Source organism: Aptenodytes forsteri, unplaced genomic scaffold (assembly GCF_000699145.1).
Source record: "Aptenodytes forsteri isolate BGI_AS27 unplaced genomic scaffold, ASM69914v1 Scaffold349, whole genome shotgun sequence".
NCBI classification, from domain to species: Eukaryota; Metazoa; Chordata; class Aves; order Sphenisciformes; family Spheniscidae; genus Aptenodytes; species Aptenodytes forsteri.
Window position 1 is genome coordinate 4,387,177 of NW_008794452.1, and position 26,745 is coordinate 4,413,921.

At 48.9% G+C, this 26,745-nt stretch overlaps 1 protein-coding gene across 1 annotated transcript in view; it reads left to right on the plus strand.

Annotated features, from left to right (window-relative positions):
- The window catches only part of COL13A1 (collagen type XIII alpha 1 chain), a 99,107-nt gene that overhangs the window by 15,708 nt on the left and 56,654 nt on the right, over positions 1-26,745 (plus strand). The window contains exons 3-8 of the mRNA XM_019474922.1: positions 13,100-13,107; positions 18,423-18,458; positions 19,263-19,289; positions 21,042-21,092; positions 25,007-25,042; positions 26,632-26,658. Coding sequence (XP_019330467.1) covers positions 13,100-13,107; positions 18,423-18,458; positions 19,263-19,289; positions 21,042-21,092; positions 25,007-25,042; positions 26,632-26,658 — 185 coding nt within the window. The remainder of the gene's footprint in view (positions 1-13,099; positions 13,108-18,422; positions 18,459-19,262; positions 19,290-21,041; positions 21,093-25,006; positions 25,043-26,631; positions 26,659-26,745) is intronic.

Below are 26,745 nucleotides of genomic sequence, written 5' to 3' on the forward strand. Positions count from 1 at the left end.
GGGGCAGAGAGTGGGGTTTTGCAGTGGGGCTGCAGAGGCCCAGGAGGAGCCCTCCTCTCTGGAGCGTCAGGTTTCGGTGTGGTGATACCTGATTCCCTCTTGGCTCTTCCGGGCATCCGCCCACGCCTTCGCCCCGGCTGGTGGGGACCAAGGGCCAGGCTGATCTGCTGGTGCCCAAAGGGTGTCCCAGGGCGCAGATCAACAGGAAGAGCGGAGGGCCGGCTTTCCTTCCCCAGGATCGCCTTTCAGCCCCCGTGCCAGGCTGGGGCCACAGGTACGGCTGATGGTAGAGGGAGAGGCAGCGTTTTAAAGGGAGAGGTTGCATCATGTGGGGCTGGGCGGGCTTTGGGAGGCAGAAACCTCATCTGTTAAACACATACCGCCCGTCCCGGCCCCCGCGCAACGTCCAAGAAAATACTTATTCCACATCCTAAACTTGTTAGCACCAGTTAATCATCTTAACCTTCTTCCCCTCCGAACACACACTCCAATGAGTTTCCCATCGCTGGCAGCCGTTAAAGACGCAGCGACGCTTTTCGCACCAGCCTTTGCAGGCAAGCGTACAGCCATTAATTATTAAACATCCTGGCTGTCCCCCCAGTGGGAGAGCAGAAACCCACCTCTTGTGTTGAAGCTGCTTCAAAGTGACTGTCCAGTGAGTCGCTTTGAAGGTGGATGCACTTGACGCAGCTCTCCCCTTCCAGGAGCTGGACCAGGTCTCTGCCCCTCTGTGCACTGCCTCTTTCACATTCATAAGCGTTGTGAAACATAAGCCCTGGAAAATATTGGAGCATCGCTCCAATGCATCCCAGATTAATGTTGCAAAATGCCAGTGGCATGACAATTGGAGGGTTGGAGAGACATGCTCACGTGTGGGGTCTGTGCCATGCAGCCGGTGAGGGGAGGGGGCTATGGCATGACGCCTGCTAACTGGGCATCTCCCCTTCATTTCATCTGGCTATTTCTCCCCTTTCCTATCTGGAAACACCCTTGTTGCCCATTGTCTTGCTGTGTCTTGCTTGTCTTTGCAAAGGTTGTGTTTCAGATAGGGGAAAGGCGACTCCTCAATGCATCCATCCCCTCTGCAGTGCCTGTGGCTCTGGTGAGGCGGTGATGTGCCCTTTGATGCTATCTACGTCTTGCACATACGGTTTGGGAGGCAGCCCGCTCGCACAGCCTCCCCGGACCAATTCGCCAAACCAGGGCCAGGGCAATCCCTGCTCTGCTCGCCCATCCCGTTCCAACCTGGCTGCTGAGGCTCGGTGTCTGTTTCTTCTTCATGCGATGTCTTGGGCGAGCAGCATCGCAGCCGGACTGTGCGAGCAGGAGGTAATTAAATCAGTGTATTCCCCAGGGGGGCGGCTGATTAACAGCACATTTTCCCCACGCCGGGGGGGCTGAGACACACACGGGCAGTATCAATCCATTGCTTGCCTCACTGCTCTCCCTTAGGATGTCTGTATTTTTCTTTTTGCTTTTCTTTTTTTTCCTTTCTTTCAAAGAGAAGATGAAGATTATATCAGCTGAACTGGAATCTGAACTGACAGAGCTTTGTGTGAGGGACTTGTTTATTATGATTTGGTATTGCTCCGGGCGGCGTGTGCACTATGCTGGGGACCACCCAGCGATCCCATCCACACCAGGCTCCCCTTGCCGTGCAGCTCAACCAGCAGCAGGTAGAGGACAGCGGGACCATGGGCTGTGCTTTGCCTTTGGGAAGGGGTCTTCCTGAGGCCGAACCTGGTACCAGGACGTAGTGCTGGGTGGATGTGGCTGGATCCCAGTGGCTGATTTTTGCTTATCCTCCTCCTCTATTGTCAGCCACTGCCATCCGAGGGAGGAGACATTGCTGGAGGCGACGGCAGCTGCTGGGAGTTGTGCGTTGGCCTCGTCCCTAACAGAGCTGCAGCACACAATGGGCTGGGATTTTTTTTTTCCTTTTTTATTTAGTTTTTAAATATTAGCTCCTTATTAGAGGGATTTTGGCAGCAAAGAGGGAGTGGTTATGTCTTCCAAAACAGCAGCCATTGTCTACAGATTAACTCTCCCTTAAACCCTACTATATACAAGTGCAACACAAATGAAAGAGGGATTGAAACCCAAAAAGCACCCCACAGAGCTTGTGGGTCTGTGGTACAGCCCTGACCACAGCAAGGGAGCCATGTCTCAGCCCTCTGCTCACCAGGGAGTGATGTACCCGGCCCCAACCTGTCCAAAACCCGGGGAGAAGCTGTGGTATTGTGAGGCTGTTAGCATCCCCTGTGCAATGTGGTTTAACGTGGGCTTAAAAACTGAAGGAAAGGAGAGAGGGAAAGAAGTGTGGTTTTTTGAAAGGTGTAGCCTCGTGTTTCTTAGTTTACCCCCAATTCATGTGTGTGGTGATCTCTTGCTTATGGATGACCTGTATGCTTACAGCAAATTCTTTTTTTTTCTGGGGAAACAGGAGGTGATGGGGGTTATCGGGTGTGGTTGTGAATATTTCTCTCCCTGAATTTCAAAGCCATCCTGGATAGATCCCTATGCTCTGCTATTGCATTAACCTGACTCTTAATGGGCAGGGGTCCTGGACTTTCTTGGGACAGTGATGGGAAGTGGCTCTCGGCTCCTTTAGGAAGGGAAGCTACAAACCTGTGACTCTTGGATTGAGGGCTGGTGCAGGGCATGCACTGTTCCCAGCCCCGCGTGGTTTGGCATGCATTCAGCCATTGCCTCCTTCTCCACATGGGTTTTTCCATGTGCCTTTCCCATGCAGCAAACTGCTGCAGACCTCAGCCGTCATTCCTCTTCTTTGCTCTTTTTTTCCTAGAACAGTGAGGGCTTGCTGTTTTGGTAGGACTTGGGGGTCTTTAGCAGTGACTGAGCAGCCCCAACAATTTTTTGCCAGGCGTGCGTCCCTGCAGTGCAAGTTCGCCACCTACCCCATGTACTTTGGAGAAGTTTCTCTCTAAATATAATGCCCTTTTCCCCTTGTCAGGCCTTTCCTTTTGGCTGGGAGGAAGAGCTTCAGAGTAACTATTTTCTAAACTTGGTTTGTTTTCCTCCAAGTTATTTTTCCTCTGCTCCGGAGGTAGGGGAAAATATCTCTTTTCCATCTTCATTGCGCTCTCTTTTCTTCTTGAGATTATCATGGGATCTCTCACTACCTTAAAAAATAATGACCTGTGTGCCTAAATAAGAAAAATCTTTCCATCTCAAACAAGACGGAGGTCCTGACAGAGTTTAGTAAACTTATTCATTGAGTCAAATTTGCCACAGTGAGAAGATGAGAGAATACAGGTGCTTTCCAGACCATGCTCAACAGGGAGGCAGCAGTTGGTTGGGGTTATTTTTTTGCCTTCCAGTCCGATGGCTCTCTCTATAGTGTGTGCTGTGCAGAGCATCTGGTCTGGGCACCAGAGGCGACAGGGAAGGGATCTGCATGCTCAGTTCATTCTAGGCAAGGAAAGCCATGAATCCTTTTATCCCTGTTAGCCAATGCGGGTTGTCTCCATATGTGCATGCTGCCCCAGCCTGGCTCCTACTGGGCAGAGTCCTGCACGGGGGTAGCCAAGCTAAGCAAACCTCTCAGAGTTTGAGACATGCTAAGAAAGCATCAGCTAGGTTTGGATGAATGAATGAGTACTCTCCTCTTCTTGTGCAATAAAACATGCTGAGCAAACCTACTTGGGCTCAGAAACCCCATCACATTTTTCCTTTTGAAAGGACTAGCATCAGCCTCACTCTCCTCCACATGCTCTGTTTGGAAACAAGGCAGTGCATCAGGAAAGAGCCTGAAGGAAGAATTTATGGTGTCTCTAATTAGTCAGTTTGTTCCGTCCTTGAAGAAGAGGTTAACGAGTGACAGGGATGCATTGCCGGCCTCTGGAGGAAGAGCGCTGTGGCTAGGCTTATGTCCAACTGCTGATAGGGTAATTAGTGGTAACTGGGAGCTATCAATCATCTCGGGTGGAAAAATGTCTCGGTTAAAGGAAAGACCCTCCCAAACATTTTCATAACTCAAAAGGGTGTGAGACAGGGTCTGGAAGACAGTACTGGCAGCCCGTGAGGTATTTGAGGAAGGAGTCTATTAAAAGATAAATTGAACACAATGGTCTCTTGTTCCTCCCCGGGTAGGTGACAGAATTCGCTGTTATAAAAGTTGCAAAGTATTTTGGAAGGAGGAAGGAAGAAGAAAAGAGTTAGCAGATGGAAAAGAGGGAAGAATAACAAGAAATGGGGCAGGGGGAAGTAACAGTGCACTAGATATTAACATCAGCAGCTAAGTGCAAAAATGATATAGGAAGAAAATGAATCTATGCAATTTGACAAGTGAGTAAAATGTATAATTTGCATTTTAAGTGCATGATCAGAGAATTTATTTAAATAATTATTAGCTATAGTAAGTCCCAACTTTCTACTTTTCCCAGACAAACACATTATGAGAGAGGTTGTAATTTTCAGCAGGAAGTAAAAGTACTGTGGATTTTGGTTTTTGCTTTACCCAGCCATGATTTACTTTGGCCAGTTTTTCCCTGTGGTTCCTTCCTAATTCTGCAGCTCTCTTGAGGAATAGGACATGTGCAGGGCCTAACTGAGTGCTGAAGAACCGGTCAGCTCCTCGATGGAGGAATGTCAGACTTCTCCTGAATAATCAGCTGCAGTTTTCAAACCAGTTTGGATCTCCAGAGCTTTCAGACACCACCTTCCATATTCCTGGCATGGAGTAGGATGTGTTAGAGGATGTAGGGTGGGAGCTGCAGAGAGACTATCAAACACCTACTCTGCCAAGAGTAGGTTTTTATTGGAGTGGTAGTTTATTGCATTGGCATGTGTGTCTTCAGACTAAGAGTTGTGAAGTGCTTGTGGAAATGTCCAGGTGTTTGAGGTGGACTTCAAAAACACAGAAGGAGCTGGAGAGTTAGTGGGGTAGTGCCCCTGGAGAGCAAGAGCTGGGGAAGAAGTTGAGGAGACTCGGCAATCTGGTAGGGAAAGTCTGTTAAAGGCATGAGCTGAAACCGTCCCAGTGCAAAGGAGTTACAGGATGGGATCAACTAAAGAAAATCATAAACTACTCAGTGAGCTGAAATTCAAGACAGAAGAAAAGTAAAGCTGGAAGGATTTAAAATGAATGGGTATGCAAGATGAAAATCTGAAAGCCTAGGGTGAGGTGAGATTATCAAAAACACCAGGAAAATGCTGAAGAAGTTCACTGTGAGTGAGAAGGAGACCTTCTTCCTCACTGGAGCATGAGAGCTGGTCACACCAGACAGCGAGGACACCAGCTTCTTAGAGTAATGCTGCAAGAAATCTCTGAGCCTTTGAGGGCTCATGGAGGACAAGTGACATTTCAGAAGATAAGGGCAAGGCAGAGGTGGTGACAGGGAGGAACTCGGTTTTCCTCTGTGATTAAGACCCTGTGGATAAGGTAAATAGACACCATGTCTTCTGCCTTCACCAAGTTGTCTGCTGTTGATTCATGCAGCTAGCTGGAGAGCAGGTTGCTATTTGACAACTACACTTCAAGACACAAATGGGCCGCTGCGGGGGAGCAATGAGAATGACCAGAGGTCCAGAAAATGCAGCCTCTGTGGAGAGACTGGAAGAATTAGGTTTTGTTTAGTCTAAAGTCAAGAGAAGACTGTGGGGAACAGGACAGCAGACTTCAAACACATAAAAGGTAACCGCAAAAAGGAGAGAAATAAAAAAAGCTGTTCTTTGAGTTTGCTGTGCATCAGAGGTCATTGATTGACTTAAACAACAAGTCTGGAAATTTTGGGTAGTCTCTAAGACAGATAATAAATATGGCCTTATGAGTCAGGGCATGGGTATTGCCTGGACCGGATCACTAGGGAAGAATGCAGTGTCTCCATCCCGGAGGACAGCAACAGGTTAGAGAAATATTTGCCCAAATGAGCTAGGTAGAGACTTTTTTTTCCCTTTGGTTGCTTTGAAGATGTTCCCTGCTCGATTTTGTGTCCCTCTCATTCCCCAGGAATCCTTTAATCTCTGTTTGGTTTGCTCAAGGGAGGCAGAAGGGGAAGAGAAAGGGTATAGTCAAGAGCAGTGGTTTTCGGCTGGTGGTTTGTGTGGGCCAGGGGGCATGCTGGCTCTTTGGCAGAAGGTGGTGGAGCGGAGTGAGCCTGCCACCATCCGGTTTCAATTTACCATCCAGGGGTCTGCACCGCTACTGGAAAACCCCGAGGGGGCTTCCAGATCCAAAGCGTAAAAACACACCGGGCCATCTGACTCCGGGGGCCCTTCCCAGCCCTGTTTTCTCTGCTTTCTGTGGTGCTAAGTGCTTCAGCGTGGCAGGGACAAATACGATTGTTTGCTGCTTGGAAAGAGTTTGCTGACCCATGGATGCCTGCCCAAAATGAGCATTGTTCTGCCCTGTGTAGGCCATCCCACTTTCTCTCCCCAAGCAGTGCTGGAGGTGCTGTGTTTGTCCCGGGTGCAGCCAGCACCTTGTGGGCCATCTGCTCTTGGCCCTTTCCTGCCCTTTGTTTTCACAAGGGGCTCTCCCAAATGTTTGTCAGAATATTTCTGTTTGTCTATTGTTGAACCCTCATCTTTGAGCACTTTAATCTGCCTAACGGGCTCGCTGTGGTTATGCCAACAGCCCAGATTTTCCGCATCAGATTCTTCTGGCTCTGGAGGTCAACTGGCTCCTGTTGTCCTTATAGATGTTTCCTGAAACAAGCGGATGCTTGGAGATGCAGTTAGAGCCTGTGGCTTAACTCCACTATCAGACCGTCTCTTTTATTTTTGAGACTGCTGCTTAATTGTGTTAATTTTTCTGTGAGGCTCCACCTCATTGTTCGCTTTGGGCATGGCTTCCCATGGACTTCTCCTCTTGGTGCTGTGCTTGAGGTCTTCTCCTTGGCAGGGGCTGGTGGTAGTGGTGGTGCGCTGGGATGCTCAGAGTGCCTGAGCAGTGACTTTTATCCTTAACAGCTGCTGATATTAACTGCCGAGTCTCGGTGATGTCATGGGTTTGATTTCAGAGGCAAGCTTGAGTGACTGGCATAACCTGGTGCCTCAGCTTAGCATTGGTCACATTTTTTGGCAGTGAAATCCTGATAGCCTTTTTGCTGTCCAACATTTCTGCAATCCTTTGAAGAAACTCTTGCCACTCTACAACGGTGTAGCTGAGAGGGGGATGTTTTGGGGACGGAGGGGCCTGGCCTTTGCAAGGGACTCGTGCTCTCTGGAGGGAGTTATACACTCAGGTTGTCTGCTATTGCTGACAATACCTGAAGGAAAATTTCTGAAGGGTGTGCTTTGGGTAATCACTGTTGTTTAAAATTTTTCTTATTATTTTGAAGATTTCTGTTGTCTTTAGTTTCCCCTACAGCTAATAATATTGAATTATGGCAAGGCACATGGCATTTTTGCCTTTTCATTTGCAGCTCTCTGAGTTAATGCTCCCTCCACCTCCCCTCGTATTATTTGTCCCCTGATGGAGCTAGGGAAGATGTCTCTAAAAGACTATGGGTACCCTGGATCTGTTGTGTGAAAACTGCAGCACAGCCAGTCTTTAAAAAAGGCCAAACCCACCATCTGGACTCCATGCACCCAACTGGGGTCTGCCTGCTCTGAAACAGGGTCATGCTGTGCGGAACGCCCGTGGGGCTGCAAACAAGGGGATCCCTGCCACCCTGGGTAAGGTCGTGCTTGGGCTGCTGACATTTTAATCAGCATTTCATAACTAATTGCCTGGCCACAGCTATCTTGTTATCAATTAACATAGTCCTGAATGTCAGGAAGTAACTGTATCTCTCTAACTCGCTAAGGCTGCCTTCTGGGTCTGTGAAATGGCTGGATTTCCTCACAGGGATGGATTACATGTTTACATCTCCCCTTCTGCCGGAGTGTGTAGTGAGGATGACCCAAGGAAGCAACAATAACGTCTTTATGTTCCCTCTCTGTCCTCCTCATCTTGTGTATGCTATAGAGCAGAAAACAAATCCCTCGTATGTGAGCTTTTGGAGCAGGCTGGAAGACACCCACATTGCAGACACTGGACTGCCTGAATCCAAGAAGTTAGAGAAAAAAAAATTAAGCAACAGCATTTGAGAGCCTTTTAAGAACGGACACTTTTCCAGATGTCAGGAAATGCCCTTAAACGGATGGGATTGTTTCAATGATCCTATCAGTCCAGAGAGCATTGCTGTCTCCAAAGGTGGAGGATATCTCTGCCATCAGCAGAAGGTCTCACACCACACTGACCCACTCTAATACTGTCCAGCTTTTAAGATCTGATATTCTGGGACATGGGACTTTCCAGATTAGCATAAACATGACCCACTTACAAAGCTAAGCATCCCCTCTTCTGAGCCCGAAGAAGCTACAGCGTGGAGGGTGGCTTTTTCTCTCTTTGTGTGGGTGAGGGAAAAGGGGTCATTGCAGTTCTGTTTTAGATAGTCACTGGTTGAACGGGCCATGGGGAAGGACAAGTGAGCAGAGGGCTCTGTGGCATGGCCCTGCTGTTCTTCACAAGTGTGCCCCCTCTATATGTGCAATAAGGTGGACTCATCCTGTCTGCAGACCATGGCTGCTCATTTGCTCACTTGGGCTACAGGAAAGGCAGAGCTTCTTTAAGGAAAGTTTCTATCTGCATAAAAGCCAGAGCAGCTGAGAAGGGACAGTGCAGATGGTGCTAATTTCCAGAGGCCATATGTTTGGAGGGACCCTGGGTACCCCCACAAGAATTCTTTGTTTTCTCAATGTTCATTTTCAAAGGTGCTCTGGAGGTCTCCTCTTTGCAGGAGGCCGCTGCTTCCTCCTACTCGGCCACTCCCGACATGTTTGCTCTGTCCCCTCCTCCTCCCCTGCTGCTCAACAAGCCCCGCAGCTGGATAAACAGCGATCTCAGTCGCTTACAGTCCTCCAGTGCCTTTCAGCAAGACACCGGCACGGAGGGATGCTTCCTGAGCTGCCCGTTGTGGGCGGATGGTCATGCTGCAGCCTGTACACCAGCACCAGCATTGCTCTGGTCCTGGCAAGGTCACGTTCAAAACACACAGCATCTGGAGGTGCTAATTACAAATATGGGCTCGCTGTTCTGCGCAAGGCTGAGGAATTTGGTGATCTGGAAGCTCTGGGTCTGTCTGCTGGCTGGGCTTAGCTATGAAATGGGCTTGGAAATGTTCACGGTAGCTTTGATCCCTGCTCTGTTGACTCGTTGTCCCTTCTCTGCTGGCTGTTTATGGAAAGGGGATCTAGCTAATCTCCTAAGCAGCACTGCCTCTGTCTCACCTGCTGTAAACATGGGAGAGGAGGAACCCCCATACTGTCCAGCTTTTAAGATCTGATATTCTGGGACATGGGACTTTCCAGATTAGCATAAACATGACCCACTTACAAAGCTAAGCATCCCCTCTTCTGAGCCCGAAGAAGCTACAGCGTGGAGGGTGGCTTTTTCTCTCTTTGTGTGGGTGAGGGAAAAGGGGTCATTGCAGTTCTGTTTTAGATAGTCACTGGTTGAACGGGCCATGGGGAAGGACAAGTGAGCAGAGGGCTCTGTGGCATGGCCCTGCTGTTCTTCACAAGTGTGCCCCCTCTATATGTGCAATAAGGTGGATCTGCAGACCATGGCTGCGCTCATTTGCACTTGGGCTACAGGAAAGGCAGAGCTTCTTTAAGGAAAGTTTCTATCTGCATAAAAGCCAGAGCAGCTGAGAAGGGACAGTGCAGATGGTGCTAATTTCCAGAGGCCATATGTTTGGAGGGACCCTGGGTACCCCCACAAGAATTCTTTGTTTTCTCAATGTTCATTTTCAAAGGTGCTCTGGAGGTCTCCTCTTTGCAGGAGGCCGCTGCTTCCTCCTACTCGGCCACTCCCGACATGTTTGCTCTGTCCCCTCCTCCTCCCCTGCTGCTCAACAAGCCCCGCAGCTGGATAAACAGCGATCTCAGTCGCTTACAGTCCTCCAGTGCCTTTCAGCAAGACACCGGCACGGAGGGATGCTTCCTGAGCTGCCCGTTGTGGGCGGATGGTCATGCTGCAGCCTGTACACCAGCACCAGCATTGCTCTGGTCCTGGCAAGGTCACGTTCAAAACACACAGCATCTGGAGGTGCTAATTACAAATATGGGCTCGCTGTTCTGCGCAAGGCTGAGGAATTTGGTGATCTGGAAGCTCTGGGTCTGTCTGCTGGCTGGGCTTAGCTATGAAATGGGCTTGGAAATGTTCACGGTAGCTTTGATCCCTGCTCTGTTGACTCGTTGTCCCTTCTCTGCTGGCTGTTTATGGAAAGGGGATCTAGCTAATCTCCTAAGCAGCACTGCCTCTGTCTCACCTGCTGTAAACATGGGAGAGGAGGAACCCCCATAGGTGTGATTTGCATTTGTGGCCGGAGCTCTTTGGAGTTCACCACCATCGAGACCTGGCCCACCTGGTGGCAATCAGGCCTCTTTCTAGACAACTGCCCCAAACTGGCTGGGACTGCAGCAGCCAGCAAGCATGGGGGACAACATGCAGTGGTGTTGCGGTGACTCTGTTGCAGTTCACGTTGCTTTCATGAAGGGTTCTGTGCAGCCTGGTCGACTTGTAGGCTTGCTCTCTTGGCTTGCAGGGTTGCCAGCATCCCTGACCAGGCCAGGGCAGCTCTGCCAGACCCCAGCCACGGGCAAGCCTGGTGCACTGCGCGCAGCACGGCTGGCGCTGCCCAGGAGAGGCTGTCTCAGCTCGGTCACCAGTGGTTAGAGCGGTTGAGAGCGCAGGCGTGAGGATCCCCTCCCTCCTTTGCCCGCTTTTTCCTCTAATGTGCATTAAATTACTTCTTGTTATATTAAAGACTGAGCCTCTTTAGAAGCTCTGCTCAGCCTTCTCGTTAATCACCGTGACAGAACATGACAAATCCACTTTGCTGAAGCATTATTTCACTTTGTAAAATCCCCGGTGCTTTGCAACAGCTTACCCAGCAGTGCCTCCTCCCTCCCCACTGTCCTTGGGACATCTTCCCTGCTCCTCCTCCAGCCTATGCAAGACGATGTTGCTTTCAGAAGTTACTATATCCAAGGGCTTTGCTTCCTCCTGGGTCACGTGGATGGTCCCAGCATTTGAAGCCCAGTCCCTGGATGGTCTCTACCGATTGACTTATTGCAGCCAAGGCTGTGTCCCCGCAGCTCACTGATGTGTGTTTACACAAGACTGTGCAGCACCCCCTTCACATAACCATTAATTTTATAGAGGGCATATAACAAAGATAGGCTTCCAATATGCCTCCTGCCTTTGATCTGTGTGGGGTGCGTGGCCTGATGGGCCCAGAGCTGCCGGCATCGCTGATTTACTCTGCTCTGCGGATGTAGCTTCTGGAGCAAACAAAAGCTTATGTTTTCTCTCAGCAGTATTGCAATACCATTACAGGCTGTGCTGCTGTCTGGTCGCGTTTGGTCTGGAAGGGCAGGGATGGCTCAGGGTTTGCTTGCCTTTAAATTTTTCTTTCAACGTTAGCTAAATGGTTTGGTTCATGCAATCAACGAGTGCCCCAAACCCACGCAGACGGGTAGGCGGGTTATTAAGGGTCTGTAGTGTTGCTAATGGAAATAAAGTCCGTGTATTGGCAAGCTATAAGCATTGACCTTGTGACAGGGTGCTTACTCTGAAACAAAATCTCTCCAAAACAGATCTCTCACAGAACTTTATTTTCGTCCACGCCAGACTCAGAAAACTTTTTTTTTTTTCCTCTCAGTCTGGCATAAACTAGGATTCCTGGATTTGAGTCTGACCTTGCCCTCAAAAATGAACTCTCTGATCAGAAACCCTTTTGTTGTTTAGACTTGGCATGCCAGGTAGGATAGCAACCTCAGCACCAACACCAGTGACAGGCAGTTGCCAGACCAACCAAATCTGGGTCCCCCCTGAGCTCCTGTCCTAAATTTGGGTCGAGTTGTTTTGAGTTGTTGCGCCTTCTGGCTGTGAATGTTGACCTTAGCACTGTCGGTCACCATGAAGGTGCTAAAGTTTATTATTTTTTTTATTTTAACCAAAAGGTAGCCTGTAGAGATAACCTCCTTTTGATCAACCATGATGAAAGCTGAGCAAAAGTCTAAGAGTGGCATTTAACAGTGCAATTTTAGGTCACCAAAGCTTGATAGCCAAACCATTTGCCGTAGTTCCCCGTATGAAGGAGTCACGCTAAGTGAGAGATTTCCAGGGTGGAAAATGTTTGTTCATCCAAAGTCTCCAGTTTCTTTTATGGACTTTCAGCCAGCGGCATTTTCAGGATGACGACGTATTCTGCAGGTGCTCACTGTGACATCTGCCTCCCGTGCAAAGAAGAGGTTGCTGCCTGTTATCTGTCAGCTCACCTGTTATACTGCTTAGTCTTACTTCTTGGCACTTTATGTAAAGAGACAAAAAAAAAGAAAACAGCTTGTCTATAAAGTATGGAAAATGTAGAAACCCCTGACAGTTGTACGGTGTGTCTCGCTTCTCCCACAGAGAGGAAACCACAAAATAGCGAGTCCAGGGGTTTCTTTACACACACACAATATCTGTCAGGATTTTGAGGAATTTTCTGGGAACTGATGAAAGAAATGTGCTGTTTAAGCCCTAATATATACTGTACAACGGATTTGTACAAGGAAGATGCAGTGCTGCACACCGGCAGCTTCCAAAAAGCTTTCCAAAATAAAAGAAACCCAAAGGATTTGAGGGTTTGCAAGATCACCAATGCTGGTGGCAAATGTGTAGGCATTTTAGCAGCAAAAGTGCTCTTGCCTCCCCACATTCAACTTTCTCAACCCCGAGGAGTGGGCAGGATGTGAGGGAGAGTCACATAACTAATGAGTCCCCCATGCTCAGCGGTGTCAGACTCAGGGAGGGGACCCCTGTGTGCCAAAGGACCAAAAATGAGTGTAACAGTGTTAAGAGCCTGACTTACATGGCCTTCCCAACACAGGGCTTTCTGAAGCTGCCCTACACTTGTGGTGACTGTAAGCAGTGCTGCTAATTGTGGGGATACCTTAACTAATTAGCAGGGAGGTGGTAGAATTGCATCAGCAAATGGGAGTGGCATTAGGATGTAATGTGTACAATGCGTTTATCTAGCCCTTCTTGTTGGATTTATTGCATTAAAAATTAATTATTTTTTATTTTTCTTCTCTCTTTCAGGCCCACCTGTAAGTACCAAACCTCTATGGTTTTAGAAGCTGTTGACACAGAGTTTGCGGGGCATGAACTAGCAAAGTCTTCTGTCTGTAGTGTCTGGTGCGGTAGCCGCCTTTGCAGTCCTGGCACCCTGTCATCTCCCAAACAGCAAGTACTTGGGGTGCTCAGAACCCATATTGGGGTGGGATTGCTCTCGGCTGCATCGCAGCTTCCGAGGGTGAGACAGAAGGACCGCAGGGACAGGGACATGGCAAACGCAAGCAGCGCAGATATCTGTGTGTTACCAGTTGGCCCCACATACCCTGGGGGAATCGGCTGTATGCGCTTCACATGCATTGGATGCCACACGCTGAACGAGACGTGTTTGCGAAAAAGGGAAAGATAGATCGCAAACACATGGCGGGAGCTGAGCTGTAGGGACTTGTTCCCTGCTACTTACCCGGGCTTGCTGAACTGTTGGGCCTTCAAGTATAGCTGCACAACTATCAATTTCAGAGGAAAAATTGTGTTGACAGCTTCTTTTTCAAATGTTAGCTAATGCAAAACCTCAGCACAGACGATTTAGGCTTCAGGAAAATAGCTAGGTTATTGCAGAAGTTTTCTTACAGCTATTAAGAGACCCACAGTGAACCAAACGCAGCAATGCAAGGAATGAGGCCATGTATCGACACCTTCAGGATTATAAAGAAACACTATATTGTCTCTAGCATGGTCCTTCCAGAGGAAATGGTTTATATTCATGTACAATAGAGTAACTATACTGGGTTTCTGTGAAGGAACATGAGAAGTTAAACATACGGTAGTCATCTTTTGTCTGTTCGCGCAAAAATGTCTTAAACGGTTTGCAGATGACGTTCTGAGGAGAAGTAGTTGCTGCACAACCTATTTTCCCCTTTCATCAAGTCGAAATGCTCTAGACTGAACTCCCACAGATATACGAGCACAGCCCAATTTAATGACAACAATCTTCCAAAAAGTTGCACCTTCCAGGCCAAAAGGTCTGAAAGCATTTTACAGCTGGAAGCCCTGATCCACGCAAACCTTCAGCGATAGCTTATCCCAGGGGCTTTCGGGACTGGCCGCTGAAGTGGATGTATTTCGGTGTCAGCTTTGGGTTACTGGGAGGAAAGCACTGCTCTGGAGGGCACTGCAAGTGGAGTCCATCCAGGGCTGTCCCTGCCACTCCGCCTTGGGCAGGCATATGTTGGCACTAAAGGGATGGGGCGGGCACAAAATTAGTAGTGGTGTTCGCATTTCTATTATTGCTGTGAGAAATTAGAGAGAAATCAATAGGTCAACTCAGACGTCTCCCGGAGAGCAGTCTGCACCTTTGCAGGGTGAGGAAGATGCACACTCCAGGCTTTCTCTGCTGCAATAAGGGTTAGAAACTTAATATTGTAATGAAAGATTGAAGCCTGGCAGAAACAGATGGGACCACCAGAGAAGTGCTGACAATATATGCTACCGTATCCTGGCTTATTGCGACCCCTGAACCTGTCTCCACACACAGACTTTCAGGACAGGCGGCGAGGAATGCTACAGCCAATGGAAATAACAAGAGGAAGTCGGGCAGACCAAGTGTCGTTAGCCAAAGTGGAATTTGTCTTGGGCTAACAGCACCCTCGTCTCATTCAGGACCCCTGGGGTTTCTGATCCGCTGGCGAGCAAGACCGGCTCAGTCACTGTGAGCAAAAGTTCACCGCTGAAGAGTCAGAGTCCTCCGTGTTGCCATAGGAAATATTTTCCCCCCTCACATTTCTCGTGATTAAAACTGCATGGAAACTCAAGTTTATGAGCAACAGACCTGGGCTCCTAACTGGCTGGTTGTCATACACATCATTCTGGATAGCGACCCCAAAGTGCTGACGACCCCACATCTCTCTCCCGGGTTTGTTTCCCAGCTTGCAAAATGCAACATGCCAGGCGGCAGGGCTTAGCCCCCAGTGCTGGTGTCGGCTTGAGTGTGGGGATGGGCAGAAATACTCATTACAAACGCACTGAACCCTGCTTGTAGTCTAGGACGAGCAGGAGAAAAGCCAGAGAAATGGATGAGCAACACCCCAGCAGCAAAAGGGGCCTTCATGCTCTCCTCTTGCCCAACAGATGCTCCCACCGTTATTCTTGAAGTCAATCGAGGCTTTGGTGAAGGCAAGGGCAACCCGCAGTCATGTAAGAAATTTGGTGAGATTGGGACTAAAAGGGGCAAAGGAAGGAAGGAAATGATGAAATCGTGCAATAGTCCTGAGGTTCCCGGACTCTTTTGCTGTCTGGACCACATCCGAAGGAAAAGATCCTCTCACGAACGTTTTCTTTCCCATTTCTGAACATGCAACATTTCTGTGGCAACAGCAGCAATTCCATACATGAAAAAATAATATTTAGCAGATGGAAACTAAGGAAGAAAGTCAGAGCCCTGTAATTAGGTCGTTCTCCATGGACTTGCAGATACCTTCAGAGCCTGTGCGGAGAGCTGTGGGTAGAGCCATGCCGAAAGGAGAGAAAACTTCACAAACAGGAGATTAGGAAACTGAAGCAATCAGAGCTGATGGTCAAGGAGCTGTGGAGAGATTTTTAACCATTCTCTTTCCTAAACCCTCACATGTGATTTTGTCTCTTTATCAAGCCCTCCCTTCAGAGTTTGAAGCTAACTTTAATCTTTTCTGTGTATTTTGTTTCAGGGCCCTACAGGAAGACCAGGGCTCCAGGTAAATACTTCATTCTTTCTTTTTCATTCCCTCGTGCTCTCTGTCTGGCAGTACTTTCATCAGTAGGCCTCCAGGGTTTGTAAGTTGGGAGAAGGTAGTGATCTTGCATAGCAAACCTGATGTGGAAGAATAGCATATTGCAAACAGGACATGGCTCATAACAGAGTAGGGACCACAGGAGCTTTGTAGGACCAAACGTAAAGGTAACATAATCCCTATGGACCCTCCTGCATGTGGGAAACACGCTACTTTTGAAGATGCCTTTATCAGCTTGAGGTTGAAGAGGCGCAGCGTGCAGTATTCTTGCTGACGGGGCTTGCTAATTGCAGCAGGATTTAAAAGGCCTAAGTCACTCTGGGACAAATGCAAAAGTCTATAATAACAGTATCTGCATCTGAGACGGATAGTCATGAGTGAGGAAGGAGCGTAGGTTTCGGGGTTACAGCTGCGTGCTTTCCTGGCGATGGCTCCCTGCTCCCTGGGCTGCTGCTCACCTGGAGACTGCAACAGCCATAACAGGCAGTTTCCTAATGAACGAAATGCAAACCGTGCTGCTGGCTCTCCCCCCAGCTCAGGATAGAGGCTGCTTGTTGCCTTTCATGTTCCTCTAGCTCCGATGTGGGAGCTGTGGACAGCTTCGCATGACTTCGTAACCAACCTACATGGTGTCATCCACCCGTGAGTGCTCTTTCCTGGCTCCCTGTCACAGACAACCTTTCCTTATAAACATCTGGCATTTATTTGCTGTCCTACCGGGAGCTCCCCCTTCGCTATTATTGCTTGGAGGGCTGTAACGCTGCGCAGTCACATACCAGACACGGTGCCGTCATGTACCGCTCCGACACCAGGTACTCACTGGAGACCAGACACAGCTCAGCCCCGACCTTGGGCTCTTCCTGCTCGGGCACCAGCCACAGCAGAGCCAGGAGAAATAAAATAAACTTTTACCTCAAACCATGAGGGAGATCAGCCTGAGCTCAGCTCTGGAGGAAAGCAGCATTTAAGGGACTAAAAGCACAGGAAAACTCAGCATTATGTTCTCCAGCAGCCACAAAGTAATCCCAGGGCAAGATGCTGACACAGGGAGTTTTGCTCACTGCTGGCACACAGAGATAGGCAAATATTAGTATATTAGACTGAGGCAATATTAGACTGAGAACCCGTCTAAAACCCTAGAAGAAAGCAGTTTCCCATAATATATCATCTACAAAATTTAAAATCAAGCAGCTGTTTAGCATTTCATCCATTTGCAAAGCATATATTGCTTTTCAATTTATCAAAACATGATCTGCATGGAAGGAGTGCCCCCAATACCAAATGGACCTCCAGCTCTGCAGAGGGAAGCGGCTAAACTTTCACCAGGTAACGGTTTGATCCCAGGCAATAATGTCCGAGTTTGGGATGCATGGCCAAAGGAGCCTCTGTGTACACCCGGCAAAACAAAGAGAGTTAAGTGCATTTCCCTTCCAGAGATTTCAGACTACATTCACACATGTTGGGACTGAACATGGGGGAAGGCACAAAGAGATGGCACCGATGGGGCTGGTGTTTCCAGCTGCAGAAACCAGAAAACCAGGTTTGTGTCTACAGACGCAGGCAGCCACAGGCAGGGACACTCTGTTTTACATACAGAAACCCCAAACATTGCTGGAAACAGAACAGAGAGATTATTATCATGTCATTTTTGCAAAATATAGAGCAAAAGCTACATGACCGCTGAAGCCATAATCATCAAGATCCTTTCAGCAATCAGCTGCTATCTTCCAAATCTGCACAGCCTTCAGTTTTGGTGACCAGGAATGCAGAGGGGGTTGGTGGTTTTTTTTGTTTTTTGTTTTGGTTTTTTTTTATAAATTGCATCGTTAAATTTAACTGTAAGAGGCACAAAACTGCCTTGTAGGTAAGTGGTTGAAGAAAATTGCCACTGGTCTTGCGTTCATGTGTTTATGAGGCTCTGTTCAGTGTCGCCTGACCCAAAGTCGTTCCCCAAACCGCTGTTAGGATCGTTCACACCCTGACAATGCAATGGGAAGTATCTCAAAGGGGTAGAGGACACTGAACACAGCTGCTCATATGTCTTCTTCCAGACGTGCTTTTTCCTGTGTCAGCTTGTTTTCCCACATTTTTCTCTTGCTTCTGGACAGGACCGTATTTTCAAGTCTAAGAGAATCCTGTTTTAAAGTGATAACTCTATAAATAAATAGCTAACACCCAGATGACTTTGGTAGAGAAAGAGAAAAATGTGACAGTTGGCTATTGCAGGAAGCCGGTTCCCAGGACCCGGATTTTATGAAGTGTTGGAAATTGGGATTATACTTTGTTAGGCTGAATACTCTTGCCCTTCTTTTGCTGCCTAAATCGCCGTATGTCATTTCTGTTGTGAGATGTGCTGGTTTGTCATATGCACAAGCAAACTGGTGGCTTATGCATGTTCTTAAAGACAGGTTCGGGCACATGCAATCACACTTTCCTTTCTCTCTAACTTCTTCTCTTCCTCTCAAAATCCCTGGACACTTGCACCGCAGTGTGAAGCTGCGTCTGTGGCACAGCTCATTTGTGCTATTTTATAACCTTGCTTTTGGCCAGTTTCCAATTGCCTCTGATTTTGCCTTAATTGCCAGGGAGACAAAGGTGCAATGGGGATCCCTGGGCGGCCGGTAAGTCGAAACCTCTTGCATGTGCCTTGTCCTCCCCATCCTCTTCCAACCCTCAAGATTTTGGGGGGGCTTTCAGGATGACCCTTGGCGGGTGTCAGCCTGAGAAAAGCCACCCTCCCTGAGCCCCACACCTGAGGGGATCTCCTGGTCACAGCAGGGTGGCCAGCCCTGTAAACCGTATACATGCCGGCGGGGTGTTTCCATCCCCTCTGCCGTATTGCTCAGCCCCGCCTCTGGTTCAGCATCCCCCCCCCCGCCCCGGGTTGGGTGCCTCCTGCTGCCACCTTGTGCGCCGACTGGGCTTGCTAACCGTGGGCTCGCTAACTCGTACCCCTGCCTGCCACCGGCAGCTGCCCTTTCCAAATAACGCTGCCCTGAACAAGGCGGGGGCATCCCCTGCCTGGCTGAGCGCGAGCGCTTGGAGCTGCTCTTCACTCGGGCATCTCAGGGTGAGGATGGGGATGGGGCAGGAGCTGAGGCCAGAGGCCATGGGCTCGCTAACTCGTACCCCTGCCTGCCACCGGCAGCTGCCCTTTCCAAATAACGCTGCCCTGAACAAGGCGGGGGCATCCCCTGCCTGGCTGAGCGCTGTATTTTGGAGCTGCTCTTCACTCGGGCATCTCAGGGTGAGGATGGGGAAGAGGGCTGGGGCAGGAGCTGAGGCCACCCTGCTCATCCCAGCCCCATAGCCAGGGTTTTGGGGCGGGGGAGCGTGCGCTTGCCGCTGATGCCTGTGTTTGTGTCTCTCTCTCTCTCCCCCCTGCACCCTCTTGCATGTGGCTGCGACGGGTGCCACTGACCCAGGGACTAAAAGGGCAACCCGGAGAGAAGGTGAGTCAGCTCCTTGCAGCCCACAGCATCCCCAACTGTCCTCCTCTAGGGCCAGCCAAAGCTCCCTGGTCACAGTCATGGCCACTGCAGCCAGCTTTGGGCTTTCACCCCCCCGGGCTGCCCTCTCCCTTCCCCGGCAGTGTGAGTTTATCTCCCAAATTCCTTTCAGGCCACTCAGCCTCCAAAGATGCTGTGTTTCTTGTTTATGACAATTCACTAATAGCATAAGAGCCAGCGGGCACACACAGGGCTCCCCTCAAGGCTTCCTGGGTTTTAACCATTGAGTTTCTTCCCCACTGGCAACTCCACTTGCCCTAATCAACCTGTAGCTCCCCTCTGCCTCCCAGGTTAGCCTGATCCCCGGTGCAAGTCATAGCAAGGAAGAAACTGGCACGGCACGTTCCTATTTCTGACATGGTGGGACCTCTTCCTCCTAAGGAAAACTGATGGTATGGTTTAAGTCTGTGGGACTCCATCTCCCAAACTGTTTGCCGTGCAGCAAATTGGTGTTTTGTCCCTCCAAAGAAGCGGTGGTTTGCAAAGCATCCTACTGCTGGCCCCCATGTTTTGAAGTGTTTGACGCTTCAGCGTTAGTGTATTTTCCCCAGAGCTGTGAGTCACCTCCCACCCACAAGAACAGCGGGATGGAGGTGTTTGAGGGGTGTGAACAACTGAATAACAATGTGTAGAAAACTAGGAAAGGAATTAATATTCACCTGATAGGGGGATCATCCATGCAGGGCACTGCCATACCAGGCCCATTTGCTCCTATTCATAGGAGATGATAGAAAAACAGCAAGGAAGGGCAAGGTAAGACAGAGGTTCTCCTTCCTTGCTTTCAAACTTCTGCTTGCTCATTGGAGCCAACCAACATTATCTAACAGACCAAGATTTCACCGCCTGAAGCCACCCTGCTTTTTCTCTGCATTTCTCTCTGGCCAAAGCTTTCAACATGAAGGGACAGCAGATAGATACAAACAAACAAGGGAAAAAACACTCTTAATTGCCCATGCTTCCCCAAAGCCCTCCGTGAGAGTCCTAGGTCCTTGGCAGGCCCCAGCTTTGTTTTGCAGAGAGCTCTGCTTGCTCACAGGCTGCTTGGTTTATGGGATGCTCCATCCCAAGGCTCCCCAGCCCTGGGCACTTCTGGAGCTGCCTCTCAGGAATATGCCATGTTTTCCAAAGACAGGGACATGTCCTGCCCATCGCACGTCGTGGGTGGCTAGGAGCTGGAGAGGCAGCTGTTTTCTTTTCCAGCAAGGACTTTGCTGTTTTCATCCGCATCCCAACTGAGTTTGAGAAGCACACAAGCAAGGCATTTCTGGAGGCAGCCAGTGAGCTGCCTGCAGCTCCCATTTCCCTGGAGCCCAGCACATCCCTTCTTTTCTTTCTTGTGCAAGGACACAGTACTCCTGGACTCGCAGGAAGGAAACAGCAAGGGTTTCAGGCCATTTTTCACACTTGTAATGGGGCAGAACCTCTGTTTTGCCAGAATGTGTTTTATGTGTTTATAGTTTTCCTTGCTGTGCAGCTTCCATTTTCTGGCACGTCTGACTAGCTCCAAACAACATCTCTTCTCCCAAAGTGCTGGGGCAAGAGCTAGGGGAGGCCAGAACGGCAGCTGCCCCATAAGCCCTGAAGGTCTCACACCTTGAGCACCCTCATTTAACCCCGGTATTGACGGGAATATAATTGTCTTTGTATTTTCCTCTCCTTTTCTTACCCCTTTTCCTCTCCCTTGTGTCTCTGCAGGGTGCTCCAGGAGAAGCGGGCATGTCTATCATCGGGCCTCGCGGTCCACCCGTAAGTGGCTTCTCTCTCTATTTTTGACCGATGCAGGATGTGGGCAAGTTACAGGGAAAGACTTAGAGGGGTGGAAAGACACAGCATCAGCTGGAGAGAGCAAAAACCCTGTATAATGTGGTTCCCATGCTGAGCCAGGCTTGGTTTTATACTGCTATTATATACTATATATAATGAAATTACAGCTCATACTCCATAACAAATGAGGAAGCCTTCTCTTGCAAGGAAACCATATTCCTGTATTTAAAAGGAAGAAGCATATTTCCTTCTTGCAACAGGGCTGCTACCATTTTTGGAGAAAATACACCCTTTGCCTGGCTGATCTCAGCCTTTGGTTTCATTAGCAGAGGACAAACCCCCTGACTGTGCAGAAGAGCAGGATCAGAGCTAAGCTGGTGACTGGGGAACTTGCAAAGATGGGTAGTTCAAAGTCGTTCAGAGGTCCTTGTCAAGTACCCAAAATCTTGGAAACTCTTCAACAGCACAGTTACCGCTCTCTGGAAAGTCCCTTAGCTGGCTGGGGAGCCGAGGAAAGTGTAGGCAGGATTTTGCACCCTCTTCCAGCAAAAGTGTCCCTGCAAGGTGCAACGAGTCAGCCAGACAAAGCTTTTTGCAAGGATAGAGTCATAAAAAAAGACCAACATGAAGGACTGGAGCATTTACGTGCCCTAAATGCTGAATGTTTCTTGTACTGCGGTTCAGCCATCAAGCCTCTGCTTTTGTGCAGATGCAGCCAGTCCTCCCCACTCCACCTCTGCACAGCCTCCACCGGAGATTTCCATGAAAAAAGACCTGGAGACTCAATCTTCTCTCTCTCAGTGGGCACTTCCGATTTTGATTAACCTGTGAAGAGCACCGTCCTTGACTTGCAGAGAGGACGGGTCGCCGGCAACTTTTGTTTCACAGCAGAGGTCAAGTGAGAGAGACCTAGGCAGCGCGAACACTTGGCTACATCTGGCTTTCCAATTAACTTTCCAAAAGCCCCATGATAAGTGTTTCTAATAAGAAACAGCTTTGCCGGTTCCCAGGCCCACCTGCCTGGCACGCTGGAGTTTGAGAAGCGACAGAACCGAAGCTCAGGACACAAATGGGTCTCTCCAAGTGTTTTATACCCAGTAGATGGTCCCTGGCCATGTGGCCAGGCGAGGAGGAAGGGCTGGCAGGTCTCTCAATGCCAAGCTCTGAGCAAGACCACCCTGCTCCACAAGCAGTGGATTTTGGAGGGTAAATGCCCCATTGCTTTTGCTGTTTCTCACAAGCTGTAGCTCTCAGCCTTCTGGATAGTGTGTTTATAGTAATTGGAGAGAAAAGCTGTCAGTCCCTATCACTGTAGGTCCTGCAAACAGAGACAGGCACCGCTGTTTTCTGAAAGGACACATGCCTGGTCTGCAGGACAATTTTTAATGTTTGCTTTGGTACTGCTGCTTTGCCTCATTGCCTTTGCTGCTGTTCGGGAAAGTGCAGAACATGTTGCATCTCCAAAGCAACAGAAAACTTAGATGGCAAATGATATTTAAAATGGACTTTTGCCTACGCCAGTCAAAGCCCTGAGATGCCAGGACTGGCACAACTCCACACTTCCACCCCCAAAGCCTACTGTAAAGATGATCCAGTTTCCCGGGGAGCTGGTGATAGGTCAAAAGGATGGCTGAACACTGAAGACAAACACGGAAACCCCGGCCAAGGGGCCACTGGGAAAGATGTGGGATGACAAATAGCTTCCAGATTTTTGTTCGGAGGTTAAAGTTTTCGCTAGAGCTCAGAGCTGCTTAACTTCTGGCCAGAGAGGGACAGTGCACCGATAGTGGCAGAAACAGACGGTCTTCATGATTTGGCAGCTCCTGGGATTACATACTTCATACGATCAACATTTTAAAAAGAAGACAAGGAAAAACAGTCACACAACAAAAACAGCCTCTTGGAATTGCTCGCTGCTGAACTGTTTTTTGGCCTGATACCATGCAAATCACTCTGCTGTCCTCCAAGGAGAAAGAGGCAGCAGTCTGTAGTCTACGGAGGAAGCCAAATTGCACAATTTCCAGGTTTTCTCCCTAATTCTTTTTTTAGCACTTCTTGTCCAGGGAGGTGTCCAGCAGGGAACCAAAATTAATGAATTGTGGCTAGGTTCTTCTTGATTCTTGCCTTTTCAGAAACCAGTGGTGGACAGACCCTTTAATTTATAGCCTATCTTCCCTCCTGGTCACTGGCCAACAGGACCAGGTGGTTTTATATGTATCTTGCAAAGCAAAGCTGACCAAGTTCAACTTTGCAGAACTAAAAAAAAAAGTGCAAATGGGATTAGGTCCTGCTAGCATTGTGTATAAAACCACAACTGTTCAGCACAACGCAAGGCATTTTGTGGCAAGGGCGTCCCTCAAACTCTGTGAAGAGGTTATCTGGCCCCATTTCTGAAGGGCCAAATCTTCAATGTGTCTCTCTGCAGGTAGAGGGACTCTGGAGGAGATGTAACCTGAAGGTGAAGATTTTCCCTGCCAATGTGGCTCTGAGTTCTCTCCCAAGGGATTAGCATTGCTGCACTGTGGCAAACCTCAGCCTTGCAGCCCAGTGTGCCTGTCCCCTCCCTCCCCTTCCCTTCCCTTGGCACCACATGGGATAGCTCTGCTTAAGGCAGAGATGCACCCACGTGCATTTCTTTTCAGACCCCCCCCTCTTCCCTTGGCACCACATGGGATAGCTCTGCTTAAGGCAGAGATGCACCCACGTGCATTTCTTTTCAGAAGTGAACCCTTGTTTATACCCAGCTCTTTCCTAGGAGACCCTTGTGGGACTCAGAGAGTCTGGTCATGGTATCTCAAATTGCCTAAGAAAACGTTTTCTTCCCCAAAACAAAGCATGAGAATACATGAGAAACCTGGGCTTTTTGGCATCGTAGCACGGCTTTCAGGGAAGGCAAGATGCCGCAGCGGTCACTCGATGAGCATGGTACAGGATTTACCTCATCCTGCTGTTTCCATCTGCATGGGTGCGCTTCCAGATCTGCTGAAGTCTGGTCCATATTGCTTCCTGACTTGCCTCACACATTTTTTGGGAAATTGAGATTAAAAAATCCTTAAGTAAAGTGGTATCTTTTCTGGATACCCACAAATCTAGGGTAACTGTGACCTGGGATGTCGCAGGTCCCAGAAACTGAAGAACTATGAAAAATTAACAGCTGTGACAATTTCTTTTTTTCAGTGTTTTTAAGTGGGTGATGAAGAAGCTGCCAAACACATCCCAAGCCAGTGTTTGCTGTACCTGATCCCAAACTGGTAGCCAATGCTGGCTAGCCAGAAAGAGGCGGGGGAAAGGACTTGGTGCTCATGTTCCTCTCATCACACCACCTAACTCTCCGTTTTCTCCTAGCTCTCAGAGGAAAAGAACAGAAAAGAAAAAAAAAAATCATCTCTTCTCCAGAATTATTTGTGGGGAAAATGAATGCACTGGGACATGAGATTAGGGGAGGAGGAGAAGAGGGATGGCTCTATTTAGACACCAGTGACCTGCAAGGTTTGTCTTGCACAGAGCAGCACCCTGCATTAAACGCCTCCAGTTTATGGCAGCAAGAATTGCCATAAAATGAGCTCAGCCTCTGGAATATACTCCAAAAGCCTAGTGTATGGGCTAGGGACACCCATTTAATTAATGTAGAAACTTCCAAGGAAACTGCTTGCAGTCCAAACTGGACCTGCTCCAGGGTTTTCTTGGCCCTGTACAAATTGGAGTGGGGATGAGAGATTTCCTCTCCTTCCCAAGATGCTTTCCCCTTGGAGGGGAATTGGGTCTTGGGTAACTCTTCAGAGACTCGTAGGATAAATGGGCAGAGGCTGGAGGGAAGGCTCTGTAGAGAGGACTTAGGGTCAGTCAAAATCCACTTCAGTTCCTCTAAACTGCTGTCTCTGTTTCATCCTTCCCAGGGACAGCCTGGAACAAGAGGTTTTCCTGGATTCCCGGTAAGTGTAACTGCTAATTTATGAGGTATGGGTGTGCAGTATTACTAGGAAATGTCATTAGTGCTCACTGTATCTCATCATTTCTGTCTGAAACCAAGGACCTGATCTGGTATCACTGGAAAAAGTAATTTTTTCTTCATTTGTTTTTCTTCTCTCTTTTTTTTTTCTTTTAAATGATACTTAGGGAAAAAAAACAAACCACACAACTCTGAAAGGAAATTAATTTAAAAAAACCCAAGTGTTAAAATAACATAGCTGAAGCCAGATCTGTTCAGTAAAAGAAAACCATCCTAAGAAATACCCCCAAACAAAGAAAATAACCCCTAGGTAGGTGAAATTCCAAGCTTAATTGAGCCTTTAGGTGATACTGCAATAGCAGTGAGCGCCTGTGATCCAAACAGGGCCCTGCGTGATGCAGGTCAGCGGGGGACCATGCTAGGCTGAACACCCTGGTCATGCCAAAGGGAAAGGACAAAAAGCACGAGGGGGTGATTCTTCTCCAACACTGTTACAGATGGACAAAGGAACAGAAAACAAGCCCAGAAGAGGACAAAGCAAATTTCATTTCAGTCCTACAGTTGCTGGCAACACTCTCTGAAGCATTGAGGCTGCTAGAGAACTCAAACAGTTGCTATTTATTCTTATGCGTTTATCCTGGACGACTAGGAAGCCTAAGGCAAACACAAACACCCTCCCCCCCCCTCCCCATCTCCCTCCCCTCCCTCATCCCTCCTTGCTATTTATTCTTATGCGTTTATCCTGGACGACTAGGAAGCCTAAGGCAAACACAAACACCCTCCCCCCCCCGCATCCCTGCTTCCGCCAGGCAGCTCAGCTGCTGCTCCAGGACACGCGATGTGCCAGAGCAGGTCTGCGGGGGAGACTCTCACGCCTGGAAAACGGGAGGAATTGGCAGCCTCCGAGCTGTCTGACTGGGCTCCGTGGCTCTGCCCTTTGCGAAAAGGGGGGCTGCGAGCTGGCCCTGGGCTGAGGAGAAGCAGATCTCTCCAGGCCTTTGAGGTCTTTGGCTTTCGGAGGAACAGAAAACAAATCAGCCCAGCTCATGAGAAAGTGCCGGGTGGGACAGCGCTCTGCGGAGCCTGTTTCTCATCAAATAGTACCTTCAGCATGCTGCCGAGCTGTATGTCACCTCTTCCCTGGGACACTTTTATTATTTTATCATTTGCAAAAATTCCTCTTCCCCCAAAGGTGGGTGCCTTTTTAAATCAAAGTCTCGAGAAAACTGCTGATTTTCAACTAGTTTACAAGACAGTGCAAAATTTGAAATGCTGAGGGTTTTTTGTGAATTGCCCATGAATCCCTCCTGCCTTCCCTTCCCTTCTTGTGTCCAGTGTTGCTGCTGAAATGGGCTGACAGTGAGCAGGTCCCTGCAGAAGCAATCAGGAAGCTGGGCTGGTACCCAGTGGGCCAGGGACCTGCCAGGACTCAGTGGGAGGGCAGAGAGAGTCACCTCACGTCTGCATCCTTTCCCCGGCCTGTGCAATCTTGCGACACATAGTGCTTGCTGGGGCAGATGGACAGACACCCCAGTGAAAGCATTTCTCATCATTTCTCCTTTTTTATTTCAGGGCCCTATTGGCTTGGATGGCAAACCGGTAAGCAAACAGCTTCTCTCAAGCCTTTCTGCCCTGCGTCCTGCTAGGTCCCACTGTTCTGCTGGCCTGCCTGTTATAGAGTATGTT